General features: G+C 35.3%; 2 protein-coding genes across 2 annotated transcripts in view; one reads left to right on the top strand and one right to left on the bottom strand.

Annotated features, from left to right (window-relative positions):
* The window catches only part of LOC145667565 (1-aminocyclopropane-1-carboxylate synthase-like protein 1), an 80,399-nt gene extending 63,061 nt beyond the window's left edge, over positions 1-17,338 (top strand). Inside the window, exons 8-9 of the mRNA XM_081735038.1 lie at positions 11,920-12,036; positions 15,324-17,338. Of these exons, the coding sequence (XP_081591164.1) occupies positions 11,920-12,036; positions 15,324-15,850 (644 nt within the window). The 3' untranslated portion in view covers positions 15,851-17,338. The remainder of the gene's footprint in view (positions 1-11,919; positions 12,037-15,323) is intronic.
* LOC145660603 (uncharacterized) overlaps positions 1-19,114 on the bottom strand; it is a 269,662-nt gene that overhangs the window by 244,479 nt on the left and 6,069 nt on the right. The gene's annotated exons all lie outside the window — the stretch shown is intronic.

Raw genomic sequence — 19,114 nt, 5'->3', positions numbered from 1 at the left:
CATACCTCTCCAAGTTTTATTTACTTAATAATACGGCCTGAGCGATAGCCATGATCACAGATATATGTTAATTTTCTCGCTCATATTGAAATCTTCCACTTTGGTTATTATATACAACCTTGAAAAAAAAAACTTACTTCAATATTATGAAAATCTTAAAATTCTCAGTGAAACTGAAGTTGCTTTTAAAATAATAATAATAATAATAATCTACGTATTAGCTTATCTTATGAGAAATGGGTTGTTGCTGGTCCCGATTTCTGGCATCAAGGTTAAATCGAAGGCCAAATATTAAAAAAAAAAAAAAAAAAACTCTTCATTCAAATTTCGACTTGCTCTTCTACTCTCCCCTAATGCTGCGCTCTCCACGCTTTTTTTTTTTTTTTTTTTTTTAAATTTTCAAATATCAGTTGTGACGGAGCTCAGAAAGTCAGCACTTACAATTTCTTTACTGTTAGGCAACAGCTGAGTTAATTCACTATGTGCTACGTTATCAAATGAAGTAACTATAAACGTTACATTGAAGCTTTTCAGACAGCATTATTGGCGTGGACAGCAAAGTGTACAGCGAAAAGAAAGATGGAAAAATGAAAGGTTAACTTTAAAAAGCCCGCGCCAGTTGAAGTGCTATAGAGCATCTCACCCTTAGATTGCAGTAAAAGAGTAAATGGCAATGCTTTTCCTTATGCCCATTGTTGCCAAACTTAGCCTGAATTTTAGAAATTGTTTTATTTACTGGATATGGATAGATTTTTGTAGAACATTGTATTCTCTATCAAATAATGTGTTTTTCTCATATCAAGAAGAATTTTCAAGTAATGAAATAATTTGAAATAGTGAAATCTTGCTAATGGCAAATTCTAACGTCGCGTTAAACATATCACGTCATAAGTTCGGAATTATAAGAGATACAACGTTGAAACTTACACAGCTATTAACACCATATTTGGTGCCAATGTTGAAAAAGTTGCCATTCAAAAAATCTTGAATTTTAAAATAAAAAATAAAATGTAAGAGAAAGTGCATATACTATTGCAATACAATATCTAAAAAGTTGACTAGTGAGAAACTTTTTTTTTTTAATTTTTCAGCTTAGATGGGGGTGCAAAGCGAGAAAAATATTGAGAAAGGATTGAAGTTATTTTTAAAGCGAATTGCAGTTCGACATCTTTCTTTATTTAGGTTTTATGACTTTTAGTGTTAAGAGTCAACTTTCCAAAGCACGCGCATCTGACCAGAAGAAAGGCAGTGACAAATCTTGCCAATGCTATTTTCCTTATAAGGTTTGTTTTAAAGTTACTGATGTAAAGTCTTGTGCTATATCGATGAGTATTCACACTTGATGCTATGCGAGAACAAATCTGCTTAACGGAAGCATGATCGCAAAATCGAATCTTGGACCATACATACGAGAAACATTGCGTCAACTCCACTCAATCTTACATTCCACTTACTTCGCTCCTTTTCCTTGAGTTACACACACACACACAAGACTGACATTCAGACATCGGTAGCATATAGTTCGTATTTTCTCTCTTCCAAAAAGGACAAATTTCAACCGCGGACGAATAGTAAGTACAGTAAACACTTGAATCAGGATTGTAAAATTCAGTTAGCAATAACATTAATCACAAATATGCAGTTGGTACTCAAACAAAACAAACTGTTTCTTCAGATCAATATCTATGGAAGGGAAAACAGCAGTCCAATATCTGTTAATAATACGAGTAAAACTCCTGACTCCTAGTGATAAAAAGTTATTTGTTTTTGTAACTGATTCATTTACAGTTCGCACGTGGTCCCTAATGTTGTTTCGAATGCTGACAATTTTGACAATAAAAGGTTGGTTTCGTTGGTAATTCCACTTCTTTATTTACTTTGAATACGCAGATGAAGATGAGAAAAACATTAGCAACAAATAACTTCATGAGCTCACAAAGCAGAATGAAAAGGCTCTTTGTTCTTTTCCCGGATGTTTCTTTAGGAAGTATGAAAGAAACAAAATGAATTTTCGGAGGGTTTGATAATTCTGTTTGGTTTTGTTTCCTCGTCCAACGATCTGTACCTTGTTGGCTGTCACTATACGTGATTTAAAGTTACAACTTATGCGTTTATTAAGAACAGATATAATAGAGTTTCTTTTCATTCTTCTTCTGTTCCCAGACTGACATTGTGTGTCTGAGGTGTCAGAAATGAGTATAGAAACCAGGGAGGTTCAGTGTCTATTCACCATTACATTTTGTCATCATCATCATCATCATCATCATCATCATAGGTGTTCTGCCATTTTTGGCAGGTTACTTGCTGCCACTGAGAAGCATCCATGATCCACGGTCTTACGTTAACCTCTTCGTCTTCACGTGTTATTTTTCTATTTTGATATCGTCCAGTAATTGTAGTTTCCTTTGTCCCTTCCCTCTTTTACATGTCACCATACCCTCTAGCACGATCCTCATGATACAGTTCCTTCTTAGCCAATGTCCCCATCAGTTTCTTTTCCTTTTCTTAATTATATCTAAAATTGTTCTTTTGATCCCCACCATTTCTAATACTCTCTTATTCGTTTTTCATTCGACCCACCTAATTCTTTCCATTCTCCTCCACACTCACATTGCGAAACCTTCCAGTCGTTTTAAATCATTTTTTATGTGATGACCATGTTTCTGACTCTTACAGCACAATACTCCACACGAAATATTTTATGAGTCTTTTTCTCAAGTCTTTATTCAAGGTTGAACAAAACAGACTTTCCTTCCTCCTAAAGGCTTTTTTCGCTATTCTAATTCTTGCTTTTATTTCACGTTTACATTTCGGGTTTATTCCACACATGCTCTTCGGGTTTTCAACTACAGACTGAATACATTGAAGGGATTTCACCTTTAAGTGGAAGCAGCAAAAGTGATTAAAACGTATTTAGCATGCGTTCTTTTCTTCTTCTTTTTTTAATTTTAAATTTACAAATCTTTCATTAATATTCGCAAATGTATTTATAATTTCTATTATAGTGCGATGTTCCATTTAGACCCCCTGGTATTTGTTAAATATCATACTGTTGTTCCGCGGGAAAAATCAGATCTAAACCATCGGAAGTGGGGAGCAGCCGCCTTCACAATATACTTTACAATGTAACTTTTGTTTGACAAACGAAATTAGTTTTGCGGATATTTTGCATACACAGACAAATGAGCGTTTTCGTACGTTATATTTTCTCGTCACATATTACGATCACCCCTACTTAAACACTCTTATCCAAGTTCAGTAGCAGTATCTTATCCATTGCTATTTCTTAGCTTGCCGCACAATCGGTACGGGAAATTTCTGTGTAAAACAGTTTAGCCTGCCATTTATTTCAATCATATGTTTTCTATTCGTTTCATATATTCTCTCGATTTCGTATTGCTCCCATTAAACTTTTATTGCAACGATTTATAAACCATCATAAAAGGAAACCCCCTACCTAACACACAATTATTAGACTGTTGTTTCATACCCTCCAATTCGACGTTCCAAATGAATTTGCGCAAATGGAATGGAAAAAGCGATGAAAATGTATGAATTTGAAAAAGGCTTTATTTACAGAGTCAGGCACTTTTTCAGTCTTTCTTGTTCTTTCTTCAGAAGAAAACATACGGCGGAAGAAATGTGGCAACAGCGCGCTCCATTTACTCTGTACTGCAATCTAAGAGTGAGACGCGCTATAGACACGGACAATGACATGGAGTACCAGTCGTATTAGCAAATGCTGAAAAAAATTTTCAATGGACATTTCCTTTTTGACCAAAAGTTATAATTTAAAGACACCATCGTGTAGAACTAGTCTTCAATATACCACATACCAAAAAATCTCAGAAAAATATTTCTTCGGTACGGAGATACAACGCTTCAATGGAAAAATGAGCTGCCTACGTCACGGCAACACAGACAAGGGTTTTGGCGTGACGTCACAGGTTCTATCGCTCTTTGAGTTGCATTGGAAGCTTCAGGGAACCTTTTCATGTTACAGTTTCTTACTGCAAACTACAAATAAATTTAGTAGAATAGTGAATGAAAAAATTGCAAAATAAGTAATACACTTACTATATATAAACGAAACATGTTAATAAGACCTTTTTTCTTAGCTTGAAATACATTAATGATCATTTGTAATGTTCTATCATTAGAAACATGTTTGATATTTGTACACTTAAACAGGATTACTTTAATATTGTATTACCCCAAAAACATTAGCGTCTAAGCACTATATTAGTTCAAATTAAGTCATACACAGATTGAGAATATGTAGGCTATCATATTATAGCTCTTCTTTACTTTGAAGATTTGTCGTGAATCTCCATGCTGTTATACTACTGCTACAAATAAGCACTTTCTGCACCAAAAAGCTCTTAATCCCTTTAAAAATATTCATATCCTATTACATCCTTTCATTTTTCTACTATTTACTCTGTATATTAGCAGTTGGTCACCCCACACCATTGTTACAACTATTCTTATCTTAATGCTACAAGTATCGTATTATATAGCACTTTCTTACTATATTTCTACAAGGGAAATGCTTGTATAGTTACCTTGATGGTTTGAAGCTGAAGAAAGCTGTAGCGAATAGAGGCAGATAGATGGTTAGGCTACCGAAAGAACATCATGAACAAGATAAGTGCTCGAGAATTTTTCTTGTGACCTAGGCTCCGGTTCTCAAACCGAGGCACCATAATAATATAATTTCATACATGAGCCCTCATAATTTTATTTTTGATTTAACTTATTTAGGAGTCAAGTACCTAACTCCTATTTCCTATTTCCAATCACCTTGAGTACTTAGCGTCCAGGATTTTTCGAGTCTGAACAAGAGGAATATCGACAGAAATTCATTATGTATTACTTATGTTGTTACTTTGAAGCTTCAACTTTTTCTTTTCAATAACTTCACACGAAATAGTGTTCTAAGTATACAAACATAAGTTTATTTATATTCTTACTCCCTTCAGCCAGGCCTGTATCCACGAGAGGCAGCCCCCTAAATTTTTACTAGCCCTCTAAAATTTTCAAGGTAGGCTTGCGAATAAACTATCGGTATAATATGGTGATAAACTATAATATGGTTGGATTAGCCCCCCTAACTTCTACTGCCCTCCCCCTACATTTTTGGGGCGGCTACAAGCCTGCCCTCAGCTCTGAGATGATTAATGTTTGGTATATTGTGGTACATTTGCAAAAGATTATATCATGAAAGTATTGCGTTTTGTGTTCTGAGGTCCACAAGAAAAAAAGTCATGAAAGCAAACGTTTGAAGAGTTCAGCCTTTGTTAAGTTTCGTCCAGTAGATTGATTTCTTTTGTATTGATTCACTCATTGGAACAGATTATTGTGTTCATTACTCGTTATGACCATGGGCGCCCACAGAGGGGGGCAAGAGGGGACAATTGCCCCTCCTTGGATTTTCGAAACATTTATAGGCTCTTCTGGTGACAATACTATAATAAAATCAGTGGAAATGTCGAATGCGCTTACTCACCTTTAACATGTCTGCTCACTAAGATGTATCCCCAGCGTGTACGTTAACATATAGCCACGAGAGAATATATAACTCAGATTTAGAGTACAGTCTCAAAAGTTCATTTCCGTAAACTGTCCGACCTTCGCCAAGTATAATGGAAGAAGGTATTTGTTTATTACTTCTTGGCCAACCGCTAAGAGTATTTATAAATCCATACCTGACTTTGTTATGCGCAATTAGTACATTCAAATTCACGAACAACGACGAACTGAAGGGCACGAGAATACGGTTGCAACTGTAGACATAATAATATAGTTCAACTAAACAATGGTGGAAATAGTGGGGAAATTAGAAATGACCAAACAGAATAGTTTACATCACTCATTTCGAAATATAGCTAGAAGATTGAATTTACAAGAAATGACAAAAATCAGTGAAATTTGGCGTTATACTAAGCATAGTTTAGGGGGAAGCGAGCATTCCTGGTGAGGATACTTCAGTTGATTTCTTTGTGGGGGAACAAAATGTGATTGGGAGGGAAAATCGCACCCGGTAATTCGCACCCTGCTTGCAACTCTTGATAGGTTATGAACAGAACTAAAGAAACGACAAAAAAGTATTGTGAAGTAGTTGAACTGCTCAGATATTTTAGACTGAATGTATAGCAACGGGAGAAACTAAAGAACTCCTAATGCAGATATCAAAATATCCTGACAAATATCGCAGTAATCTCAATTAGGAAAGTTTACGTTGCGAAATTTGTGCACTTCAATATAGATTTGAAATCTTCTCTTAACGACGTGCTTCAAATCTTTTACTCACTGAAATGTACAAATTAGTGGTTGACAATGACATTGAGGATGATTTTTTAAACGTAATGATGCCTAACGGATCTTTTTATCAATCACTAGTTGCGAATCTGGGAGTGTTTTTTTAAAAACTAACCTTCATTGAAGAAGAACAGAACAGTTTATTAGAACAGAAAAATTACAATAAATATAGTACAAATTACAAAAGTAGATCGAAAATTTCAGATGTACAGAAGTATATACATACACAAAAATAGAGAGAGTGTACCTAAATTGTAGAATAGAAGTATAATATGAAAATATTTTTACAAAGCTTCGTGCTACAATGAGACAAAGGCGGATTTCCGATCTCGTCTTAATGCCTGTTGAGAGTGAGATGAGAAATTCTCTTGATTTCGAGGATATATCCAATGACTTCGATAAGATAAAAGAGAGGTAAAACCTAGTGTTATAAATTAAAAAAAAAAAAAAAAAAAACTTTTTATTTTTTGAGAAATGCATGCTTTTTTTAAAGAAAAATGCCTCTTGTTTTTTTTCTGAATTTTGTTTTTTCTCTAATAACGTTTTTAGCGTCTATTTAAGTAAGAAATATTTGTATGTAGGTAATTAGAATTAAATGTAACCAGTACCGGATTTACGTGTAAACTAAACAAGCTATAGCTTAGGGCCCCCTCTCACTTGGGGGCCCCGAAAATTGAAGGGAAAAATTCAATGTACATTTCCAAAATATAAGATAAATAATAAATAAAATAAGATACAAGTAGCAAGAGTGCTTCGTGTTGTTTAGGCTCTTATGATATAAATAATGGGGCCCCTTCTGCTAGCCAGCTTCCTAAAATATCACTAGTTTCTTCATTTCTGTACATAGGGTGCCAACGTTCATCTTGATACATAAAAGGCTCCATTACCTTTAGTAGCTTAGGGCCAAACCAAACTTAAATCCAGCTCTGAATGCAACATAGATTAAACGTTAAATACTGTTAAGAGTACACTGTTTACATCAATTTTACGTTAAAAATCGTCACAAGACACTTCAAGTAGTGTCGCTCGAAGTATCATGTAGCGTAAATTGCGAAGTGTCAGTTTCAGTTTCAAAACATTCGTCGATTTCTTTCACTGTAGATGTTCTTGATGTGCTGATCAGAAATCTGGTGACACTTGCAGATGTTCCAGGAATGTTCGAACCAAAATTGGTTCAAAGATATCCAAGGCAATCGTATTCTTACGTGCAAGATTGTGATTGATATAAACAAGCTTTCCACCCATTTCATTTGTTAATCTATTTCGTCTACACGAATGTACTGCGACATAGGTACTTAATGATCTCTCACATGCTGGTATTGTAAACAGGCAATGTCAGAAATCGAACAGCAATAACAGCTCAGCGGAAAATTTCGGTACTTTCCCTTGTTTGTGTAACAGAGACAGGTACGGGACCAGGATAGGAGAATGAGACAACAACCCGAGTTACTAGTAATAAGAATAAAAAAGTATTTTGCTCATAAAGATACAAGGAAACAAGGAATTTGTAAGTTAACGAGGACTTCGACTCGAGTTTTGCTGATTATTTCTGTTATTTGCAACGTAAATCAATAAATAATAGTTGCCAGAAAAAAAGCTGACATTTAAAAAAACATGAAAAAGAACGGTTTTTTATTGAAAAAACTTCACAGAAAAAAAGATTTTTACAACACTAGTAAAAACACATTTGAGATAGACTTGTTTTATTTACTTGATTTTCACTTCCATTCAGTAGATGTGACTTATGTTTTACAATACATGGAAAAAAATTGTAATGTGGTATCCTGCTTTATTGTTATTCTCTCACCGAATCATATTACTTTTACACACACTGACCCAAGGGCCTTCAAATACATAAATCTAGATGTGTGCTTTACCTAGTCCTACCACATATAAAATTTATTGTAAGTATATTTCAACTTTTTGTTTACACAGAAATATTTTAGACAGATACAATATACTAATTTACAGTCTGTGTTCAGTAGTAGTTGGTATGATTTCAATTTTAGACGAGGGTTGATGAAGGCAAGCCACTAGTATAAATTTTACGCCCGGAACACTAGTACAACTTATATTCAGATCGTAATAATCTTCTTCGAAGACAAATCATGAATAGCATTATTTGTTCATTACCAAACTTGAAGAAAAGACTATGGATGGAAATTATGATTCTGATCTGAACCGGTTTAGTTCTCCTACTCGATATTGGAGCGATCACCTTGAACTGTAAGACGTGACTACTTTCAACCTGCGAACTACCATGTAGGATCTGTGGAGCATGAAAGCGCTTTGTGTTATCTTCGATCCTATAGATTTTATACTCTATCCACTACGAATTTATTTTCATTCATTTGAATTTATCATTGTTTCCCCACTCCGAAAGAATAGAGTTGTGGGATATTAAAATGTTAATTCCATTTTATTTTCAATTCAGTATTAGGTTCCAAGTTTACACAAGTGTATGCAGTGATGACTGTATCTTCATTATCAGCTCATTGAGTGACACATTATGTTGGTTCAGATGATCTAGTAAGGCGGTTAGCTGTTATATCAGACTTCTTGTGTGTATCAGTTACAACCTTTTATTTTAACCTACAAAGAAAATTACACACGTTATCTGTATATTGCATATTACTGGAAACGATTTCTTCTAACTCCTGATTACTGCCTTTCCATCAAAGTGGATATTGCCCAAACCCAGGCTCTGAACTTTTCGTTTCTCCGTTGATGTTTCATTTCAAATATCATCGTTCCGTAAATGTAATCTCATACATCGCTTAATGAGTAATTCTCGAACCTTAAACTTTCATTTGTGTTAAAAACAGTGGTGGCCGGTGGATTGTGGTTTTGGGTGTTGCAGTATGGTTTTGGGTGTTGCAGTACGAACGATCGGAGACAGAAGATATAAAGTGGACTCATTGACTAATCAGCGTAACTTTAGATGCAAATGCAATGTGACATGCGAAATTAAATAAAATTCTGTTTTTTTTAAAAAAAATAAAGAATGCAGAACACTTTACCCGACTTATCACCTTATTTAATTAGTAAGTTCATTCTCCTCTCTTTGATTGGAGCAAATCTGTCTAATAAATGCTGGTTAACTCTGCTATTCTTATTGTCAGGTCTTTTTCGATAGAAAGCATAACCAATGATGATAACCTTTCTTGGGACATTCAATTCCTTGAAAGTGTCAATTCTTTAGGATGTGGAGCTCCCTCGTGGGTAAGCGGTTAGCGTAAGCGCCTTTGCGTGGGAGACCCGGGTTCGATTCCCGACGGGAGCTCATGTGATTCGGATTCCACGTTAATCAGTAGGTCTACGTCTCATATAGCCTCGCTGCTGAACGGGACGCTAAACTAAAATCAACTCAATTCAACTCTTTTTGATGTGGAAAAAACTTTTCGTCTCTTGCTGATGCCATAGGTACAGTTAATATTAATTTCAGAAGCTTTGTAGATTCACCAAATATTTTTTCTAGATTATTGCGAATGATTTATTCTAGCAAACTCAGTCCTTGGCAGTGATCCGAATTCCTTTTCTGTGTTGACTGAATAGAGTTCGTAGCAGACATAAGTGTTATAAAAAAATGTACATTGAACACACTTTATTCACAGTTTATCTAGGAAAATTTAAAATAAATTGAGGAAATGTATCTAGTGCAAACAACATTACTGCTATAAGATATCCTGTAAATTTAAACTGTTTTTTTTTCGAACACTCTCCTGAATTGCCCTTTGCTTGTTTTGTCTAAGCCTTAATTGCAAGTTTTTCCTCAGTTGAAAGCTGGTCAATGTTTTTGTAAGTTCTTTACAGAAGTCATGGTATACAATTCATTCAGAATTTGTAGGTTATTTACAGAATTAAAAGCACACACAATAAAATTAAATCTAATAATTAAAAAAACAAACAGCTGATACAAAAGAGGTGCTGGTATATGAATTCCGAATGTCACATATTCATACAATACACACACACATATGTGCGTAAAAGAAAAAACTACATTCCAAATCATCCGTCTTGGTTGTTACGCAATGCACGATGAACACAATATACTTCCACATGAGGCGAAACAATGCTTATCAATGTCATATGTTCTGGAAAGGAAACCTCGAAACCCGCCAGATGTACGATCAGCATGTAACAGAAGCCAAAAATCAAAGAACATCAAAACAGACAGCACTGCCAGTTCTACACCCAGAAATGCTAGCTGGGAGCGGTGCAAAGTATTTGAGGGAGGTCCAATACGTCTACGTAATATGGAACCTGTCTTATACTGCACACGAAAAGACGATAAGTAGTTCTTAATTACTGTCACCTATATTTTTAGAAAAACTAATAGAACGATTATTTTTATAAGAAAAAAAAAGAGTACATGATGCGGCGTAAAATAAAATATTTAACCTACATCAATCATTTCTCTTTTAAACAAGTATAGTTCGTTAAGAAAGTCTACAAATGTTAGTCAAGTTCCGAAATTTTTGGGAGATGGGGACCCGGTGGACTATCCTCAAGGCTACGCTCCTGAGCATTGCTAACTAGTTCCAAATTCAATGTGGCGTCCCCCATCATACAGTTTTGTGTGGAAATTATCAAGAGTATAAAATATACTTATTTTATAAAAGAAATATGTGTATACTAAAATACTATCCACAGAGGGGGGGGGGCGATTCTACATACTGACTTATTAATATTTGATTCACAAATTACTGTAGAAGAAGCCTTCATTATCAATATAAGCTAAGTATTAACTTCTAAATGCGGGTCTACTTTCATTTGTTTTCTGCTCTACTAGATAGCCTATTTTCTTTCTTATTTTGTAATTCTGCAATCACTTTTTAATTGTCATTATATTGATTTGCTTCAGTATGGTCCCATAATTTAAAAATATGAATGCATAAAAACAAATTCAATTTGTTAATTGCTAGTGAAATAAAATTCAGAAATCTTATTTAGCGCGAAAAACCTTCTTGTTCACTGGAAACCGTGCTGTGTTGCAGAAGCACTGCAACTACCAGAGCCTTTAACTTCTGAAATAGCGGAAAGGAGACTTAACATTCGCTCCAATTGCCGCGCTGAAGGAATCTGGTCGTTGTATGCTCGCTGCAACGCAATATAAATTAGAAACTCTGTGAGGGATTATTTTTCGCTTTTTAAAACGGATTAATGGAACGGACAATTACAGAAGTAAAAAATATGTTATCTAAAGTGTGTATATACGAGTATTAGAAAGTATTTTTTTCTGTTCTTTACTACTATTGATAATAATATTTTTTTCTTGAAATACTTTGGTCGTTGCGCATCGCTGCAACACTAACATTACCCGCCACTGGTTAAAAATTAAAAAAAAATCTATTTCTGATATTCAACTATTTCTGTCCCTTTTAGCCCTAACCCTAAGTTTGATTGCGCCACTCTATTACAAGAACACATACTATAGTTGATCAAATAAAGTGAATGTGTATGCGTTAGCGGAAAGAGTTCGATGAGTTTAAATATCTTTTACTACAAACTTCTTAGCACACAATTTGGAATCGTGTATTTTCAATTATTTTATTTTATATTTTCTCCCCTATTTCCACATATATTTTTACATTTCAGGTTTATTCAATAAATTGAAAGAGTACGGTGTCGTCTTAAATAGAGGTTCCGAATTTTGGGCAGAATATGGATGGTTCCGAATGGTCATCGCTACTGAGCCTCATGTACTCAGAGAAGGTAAGATTACATATTCGGGATACGTTATACTGCCATCTTTTTTATATTTATCCTTTAACATATTAGGACAAATCAAACAGTAACCAAAAAAAAATCAATTTTAATTTGCAGACTTGTTTCAGGTTTTTACGTACTTTACAGATTTTACACGTTTTTTGACGCGTCACGCCGAAAACCTTTTCTTGCGTGTAAATCTAACTCTGGTTGCCAGTATTAATTGATTGTTATTCTGTTGGAATAGAATTTTTAAAATAATAATAATAATAATGGTTGGAACGGATAATCAATGATGAAGAACTATGAGAAGTGCAGGACAGAGAGTAATGTTATGGTTAAAGAAACAAATTAGGAGCTAGGATGTCGTTGTTTTTAAATTGTCTTTTGGAATCGTAGTAGAAGGTATAACGTAGAGAAAAAGAAGGAGACTCACAAGAAGACTACAATTCATAGGAATATTAAAGAAGGTAAAGTCTTAACTTAAGACCGGAGGGCAATAAGGAAGCTCTTATTTGCAGAAAGTGGGATACCAGTAGTGCTCTCAAACGGGTCGGGTCAGGTCAACTCGGGTTGGGTTGTCGGGTCGGGTCAGCTCGGATCGGGTTGTCGGGTCGGGTCAATCGGGTCAGCTCGGGTCGGGATGTCGGGTCGGGTCAATCGGGTCAGCTCGGGTCGGGTCAGTCGGGTCAGCTCACTTTGGTCAACTGAGTTTAGGTTGAGCTTAAACTCGGCTGGAGTCGAAAGCTGCTGTTTTTCACTAGCTGCCTAATTAAAAATAGCAATTTTCAATTGATTTTATAGAAGCCATAAATCTATTTTGAACACTTGCAGCTAGTGTTTTTATGGTAAATGCTTGTTTTTGTACTTGTGTGTATTTTAATTTGTAAATGTGGAAGATTGATTTTACCAATCGACTGTAATATTAATATCTACGCCAATATGGAGTCTGGATTTAGAACAAAACTAGAAGTTGTTTAACACGTTGCTGCCAAGGGTAAATTTTGTTGTTCACCGGTAGAGTGCCTAGCGTACTTACTTACATTATTCTTGTTTTGTTCATATTTTTTAAACATAATATCAATATTGAAACATAATCTAAGGCATGGTAGTGAATCCGCGTGCATAAAAGTTGGGGGTCCGATCGGACGTACGTGTGTATATTTTGTTTATGGGCAAGGGGATAAATTACAGTTGAACTGGCAACTCTGTTAGAAAGTTATTTGTTTATTACTACATGTGCAGAAGTGAGAAGTATGGATATATTCATCTTGCTTTTAGTGCTAAGTAATATCTTTGTGCAATGAAAAACGAAGAAATATGCGCAGAACTCGATCTCATTAGTAATAGCAGTGTAGTGATCTAGACTTTTCTGAAAATTCATCAAATGACAGGGACACTGACATCTTGTGAAAATAAATTAGAATAAATAATGAATCCATTGTTAAACTTTTTAACATGTCACTGAAAAAGCAAAACATAGGTCCGATCGGGTCTACAAAAGCAACAAATGCTTGTTACTTGGTATTTAGCGCCCCTAGCGGCGTTAATAATAAATATCAAAGACCAAAACCTACATGTGTAATAAAAACACTGCAGTTCAATAACAGTAGAGACAGGATTTAACAATACAAGTACTCTAACGTCAATTCGACGAATTAGAAATTGTGGGTCCGATCGGACCTACAAGAACATTTTCTTAGATCACTCCAGTAGGTCCGATCGGACCCACATGGCAGCTAACGTGTTAAGCAAGGCTAAAAGAAAGATTGGATATGGACGCCCAAGCAGAGCTGCGGTGGCTCAGTGGTAGAGAGTTCATCTCTGGTGCATGGTGTCCATGGTTCGATCCCAGCTTGTGCTAAGTAGGCTTTGTGGTGGAGAAACGCCGTGTATTGGGTTTTCTCGCGGTTCTGTTTCCTCCCACTTTCTTCATTCCACCATTTCATTCATTTCTCATGGTCACCGTATCCCTTAGCCTCGGTGCAGAATCGAGGGACCTTAAACTGAATATTTCATTTTATTTCACCAAACCCAAGGACATCGATACAAGAACAAGATAAAGATTGGATATGCAAGACGAATTGCATAGTAATCTTGCTCTTGGCCTTGTTTTGGTGATCACCAAGTAGCGATGAGCATATTTTCTTGCTTTCCGTATAGTATGAAAGACCATAATCAAAATCACACTTGGTCTTCATTTGTACCGATGAGGCGAGCATTCTTGGCTCTTGTATAGCATGAAAGACCACCAAAATTACGAAATGCAGGACCAAGACTTGACTGCAAGACAAAGAATAAGACGCAGTATTGATGACCAAGACCCAGGGAGCGAATTGTTTGAATTTCATTTGCTGGGCTGAAAGTGATGAAATAAAATTAGTACTTTATAATTAAATATCGTACTGTATTATTAAATTTTAAATTACAAAATTCATATTATGTATCTTCTTATGTGCAACTATATATACTGTAAAATACGTTTTAATTACCAAGAAAGAAAAATCAAAGTGGCATGGGTCCCGGAATCATAAGAACCTATTTTGGAATGAAAGTTGGAGGGTTGGAAAAAATCACAGGTGTTCTCCTGTTTCCTCAACCCTTATCATTGTATTTAAACGATTTCCTTTCGTCTCCGCCAAGAGACTCTTGCTATTGCCTTGCGAGAAGACTCCCTGCCGTCCAAGCAGGTGAGAACACTGACCTTGAATAAAAATTTCGTCACATAGAAGAAAAAAAATAAACTTCTCCCACGTCGGGCATTGGTATCAGTTATAAAAAGAAATAACCAAACCTCAAAAGTTCCAAATATTCATTAAGATGCATATACAAATCCATCGCTTGATCTAGCTAGTGGTTAACGTGTAAGACTTCGGTACACGTGGTCCGGGTTTAATTCCCAATGGGAGTGCATTATGGCGTTCACCCAGTGCAGTGACCAGTAGTGCTCTCAAACGGATCGGGTTGACCCGACCCGACCCGTGACCCGACCCGACCCGACTCAGATCGGGTCAGCTCGGGTCGGGTTGTCGGGTCGGGTCAATCGGGTCAGCTCGGGTCGGGTTGTCGGATCAGGTCAATGAGGTCGGATCACGGTTCGGGTCAGTCGGGTCGGGTCGGGTCAGTCAATTCGGATCACGGGTCGGGTCGGGTCGGTCTTCAACCCGACCCGACCCGACCCGTTGAGAGCACTAGATACCAGTGAGGCCATAATGTTTAGGATAATGATTAGTTCATGAATATACCATATTTTTTCTATTATATCATATTGATTAATTCAATGTCATTTTCAGGCCTAAATCGCATGGTTTCTGCACTGGAATATATCAGAGAAAGAAGAAAAAATATTACCCAGACCCAAGATATGGTGTCACCCATGATGATGATGGGATGCGGTGGTCATGGAATGGATTACGAATCAACATTTCAACACATGAACACTAACGGTGTTGGGGTGATTGCTCTGGCCACAGATGGTTCTGAAGGAAACATGTTCTCGCAGTCTCCAATGTCAACAATGCCACTTGTCATAAACATGATGAATGCCCAGCACCTGCCTGTCATAAACCAAATGCCACCTGTCATGAACATGAATGCCCAGCAACAGCCTATCACGAACCCAATACCACCTGTCATGAACATGATGAATGTCCAGCAAAAGCCGGATTACTACAAACCAATGCACGGAAACAATTTTATTCCATTACCAGATCCTATTAAACCTCCTTCGTCAGGTATCCTCGAGTTTGTCACTGTCCCATTTTCCATGGGAAAATGGGTTCTTTCTAAAGCATTTAATTTAATAGCTTCTGCACAGTAAATAGATTCTTTGAACCATTCTAATACTGTGTAAGCCTCAAGAGCTAAATATTTTTTCCTCAGATTTGTTCTTTCTTTCTTGGAAGATGAACAAACTTTAGTATGGTTTGTGCAATTTTGTATTGTATATTTTTTCTGTCCTTTTATTGCTTTTTTAAAGAAGAAAGGATCGTCAACGGTATACACTATTATCAATTCAGTTTCACATGTTAATTTTCGTTGATGTATTCTTACATAAGGGAGAGTGGTGGCTAAGGGATAGAGCGTTTACCTCTGGTGCATGGTGTCCCTTGTTCGATTCCAGGCCAAGTAAGGGTGTGGTGCACAACATTGCGTCTGAGTTTTCTTAAAGTACTTCGTTTCCTTCCACATTCTCATTCTATCTATTTAATCATCCGTCTCAAATACTCTAAAGGGCATAATCGTGGGACGTTAAACCGAAAGATTTCATTTCCTTTTCATTATACACTAACATATACATTATATATGGCACCTTCTCGAGAAAAGTGACACAAGTCAAAAAACCTTAAGATCCAAGTTCGTATCCCTCGCCAGAAAAGTGACATAACACGAAATTTGTCATTTTTGTTCTAATACACTCTGATTTTGGGATAATTTTAAAGCTATATTTACAACACTTTTACACGTAAAAGAAAAAAAAAACATTGTGATTATAAAATAACTTTAAAACAAGTTACGATTATATATATAAACTTTAATTATAGCTACTAAACAAGTATTGTCATTTCACTTGACTCAAAATGGTAAAAGCCTAAGTGGCAAAATTGTGGGACGTTAAACTGAAAGATTGTATTTTTAGAAACGGTAAAGGACGAGAATTTTTGAGTATTCCAGCAGCTAAAATTTAAAATAATGATGTGTTACATTAAATTACAGTTTAGCAATCTGATGGTCAAATAAAACTAGCTTTCAGTGGGAGATAAGTTGAACATATTTAGATTCTCCTACTTGGCTGTTTATAAGTTCTTATATCATAGAATTTTATATCGAAATAAATTGCAAGTTTTACTTAGTACAAGTTTTATTTGTTTTCTTAATTCACTGTATTCACCTTCTCGTTATTCTGTATTGATAATTGTAAAAAAAAAAGAAAAGTTTTGTTTAATAGAACTGGTCGTCTGTTAGTGCTTCAAGACATTGTGTTTTTCTCGTGTTGACAAAATTGCATTTGAAAAATTATCTGTAATTTCATTGACTTGTATAAAACACTTGTACAACTTCAATAAATAGAACATAATAAAATTTTAAAAACAACTGCAAAGGAAGAAAATGCAATAACAATTTTTAATTCATTAAAACAAGTAAAAATAGATTATTCACTATTTGAATACTTTTACACTAATTTAGTTTCACATCGCATCAACTACTAGGCCTATGCATCAACTATCGCATCAACCTTTATCTCATAAAATATCATATTTTTATAATATAAAGTGCCATGTTATGTTTCAATTCTGATAAAAGAATATAAAACAAATTTACATAAATGTTCTTTGATGTCTCATTAAAAGAGATAACTTGTAAATGTGTATATTAAGGGAGTGAATTGGTAAACATCCAAATTAGAAGTGTGAAAGATAAAACAACGTTTGTACTTTTACCCCATTTCCCAGTACGTAAATAAAAACACAGCTTGATAATTTTGCGTAACAAGAATCAATTTTTCTTCGAGAACTTTATTTAAAATGTGTACTATGTCTCCTATGTCCTCTAATCTTAACATTCCATATTTAACAACGTATATCGAAGTGAACGAAAAAAGAAATCGCTGTAGCAAAACAGAAAGAACTGTATTATAGAATGATTAAAGACATCGTAGAGAAGCTTCTACCATGAGAAGTCTCGTGAAGCTTACAGATTTTACTAACACGTGCTACGTGCCTTCCTTCAAATTGCAAAAATAACCCTATTGTTTGGAGTTGTAAACCATCTAATATAAAGCGTGAAAGATTATAAAATCCACTCATGTTCCAAATTTGCATTATAAATGCGAAATAAATTTCGTAAAAATTATTTTATTTGAATAAAATACAGTATATTTTCTTTTCAGAATTCAGATCAACTTTGTTAATTAAGATTGGCCATGAATTAGTGCGTAAAGGGGGTAAGTTCTCTGCATGATATGTGGTCAACACCTTGATTTTCTGACAATGAACTTTAGGTTTTTCCGGTTACCGTCACACAGATGTGTCATAATTAACTGCAACAATGAAATTCACTTGATCCTTTAGTGTAAACTTAGCAGATGCACTAGAACAAAACGGGCGGAGAAAAATAGAGTTAGTACACTACTATAATTTTTTATTCTTCTTTTAGTTTTATTTTATCTTTAAAAAGAAATAGGATATATTGAAAATATGAGTTTTTAAAGTTCGATTCTTCCTAAAATTTCCGCAGTCCATCCTAAAATGTATGAACTAAATTAAGGAGAATTGAACTTTAGGAATTTGCTGACTTACAACTTAGATTACGTAGTTATTACAAAGCTTTCATAAACATATTCCTTATATAATTATTCAGTAGACACTAATAACACACTATCAACACGAACAGCAGCATAAAAAAGGATTCCAGTTTCTGTATGTTGACACCAGCCCCGGTTCTTTCCACAGTATATTATAAAATAAATCAAAATCAATTAAAACTTGTTTTACGTTAGAGTAAGAGGTACTATTCACATGGCAGAGAGGGAGGGAATATATGATTGAAAGTAGCAAATGAGAAGTGATAACATCATACCATGTGGTAAGTATGAAGTATCGTGTGTATTCAGTAGTGTAACGAAGGATGCATGACCATCCTGCTATAAATGTCGAACCTATAGTTTTCGAAGTCACTCAGATGAACAGTTACATCTTCTGATACACATACGCTTAGTGAAGAACGTGCATGTTAGGTAACCCGGGAATTGACAACAGCCGCGTATGTGTATGTATGTATGTATATAGCCTATAAAAGGTGAACTGACCGTTCTTCGCACGGGAAGAATAGGTCTATGGGAAATATTTGAGTCTTCTTCTCCCTTAGAATATTTATTTCAATGAGGATATAATGATAAAGATACAATAATACTTTATTCTTGGCATAAATATTGAAACACCCTACTCCGACAGAATAAGCCTGTAATCAAATTGATATGATTAAAAATCGCAGTTTCAAATGGATATTAATCAGGGTGAGCCTTAGGCAATTTGCCGCCTCGTACAATGGCATCATTTGCGACCCCCTTTCTCCAGAAAGAACA

This window comes from Thermobia domestica, chromosome 1 (genome assembly GCF_964235325.1).
Source record: "Thermobia domestica chromosome 1, izTheDome1.hap1.1, whole genome shotgun sequence".
Lineage (NCBI taxonomy): Eukaryota > Metazoa > Arthropoda > Insecta > Zygentoma > Lepismatidae > Thermobia > Thermobia domestica.
The sequence above is the reverse complement of the archived record's forward strand: the minus strand, read 5'-3'. Positions and strand labels throughout refer to the sequence as shown.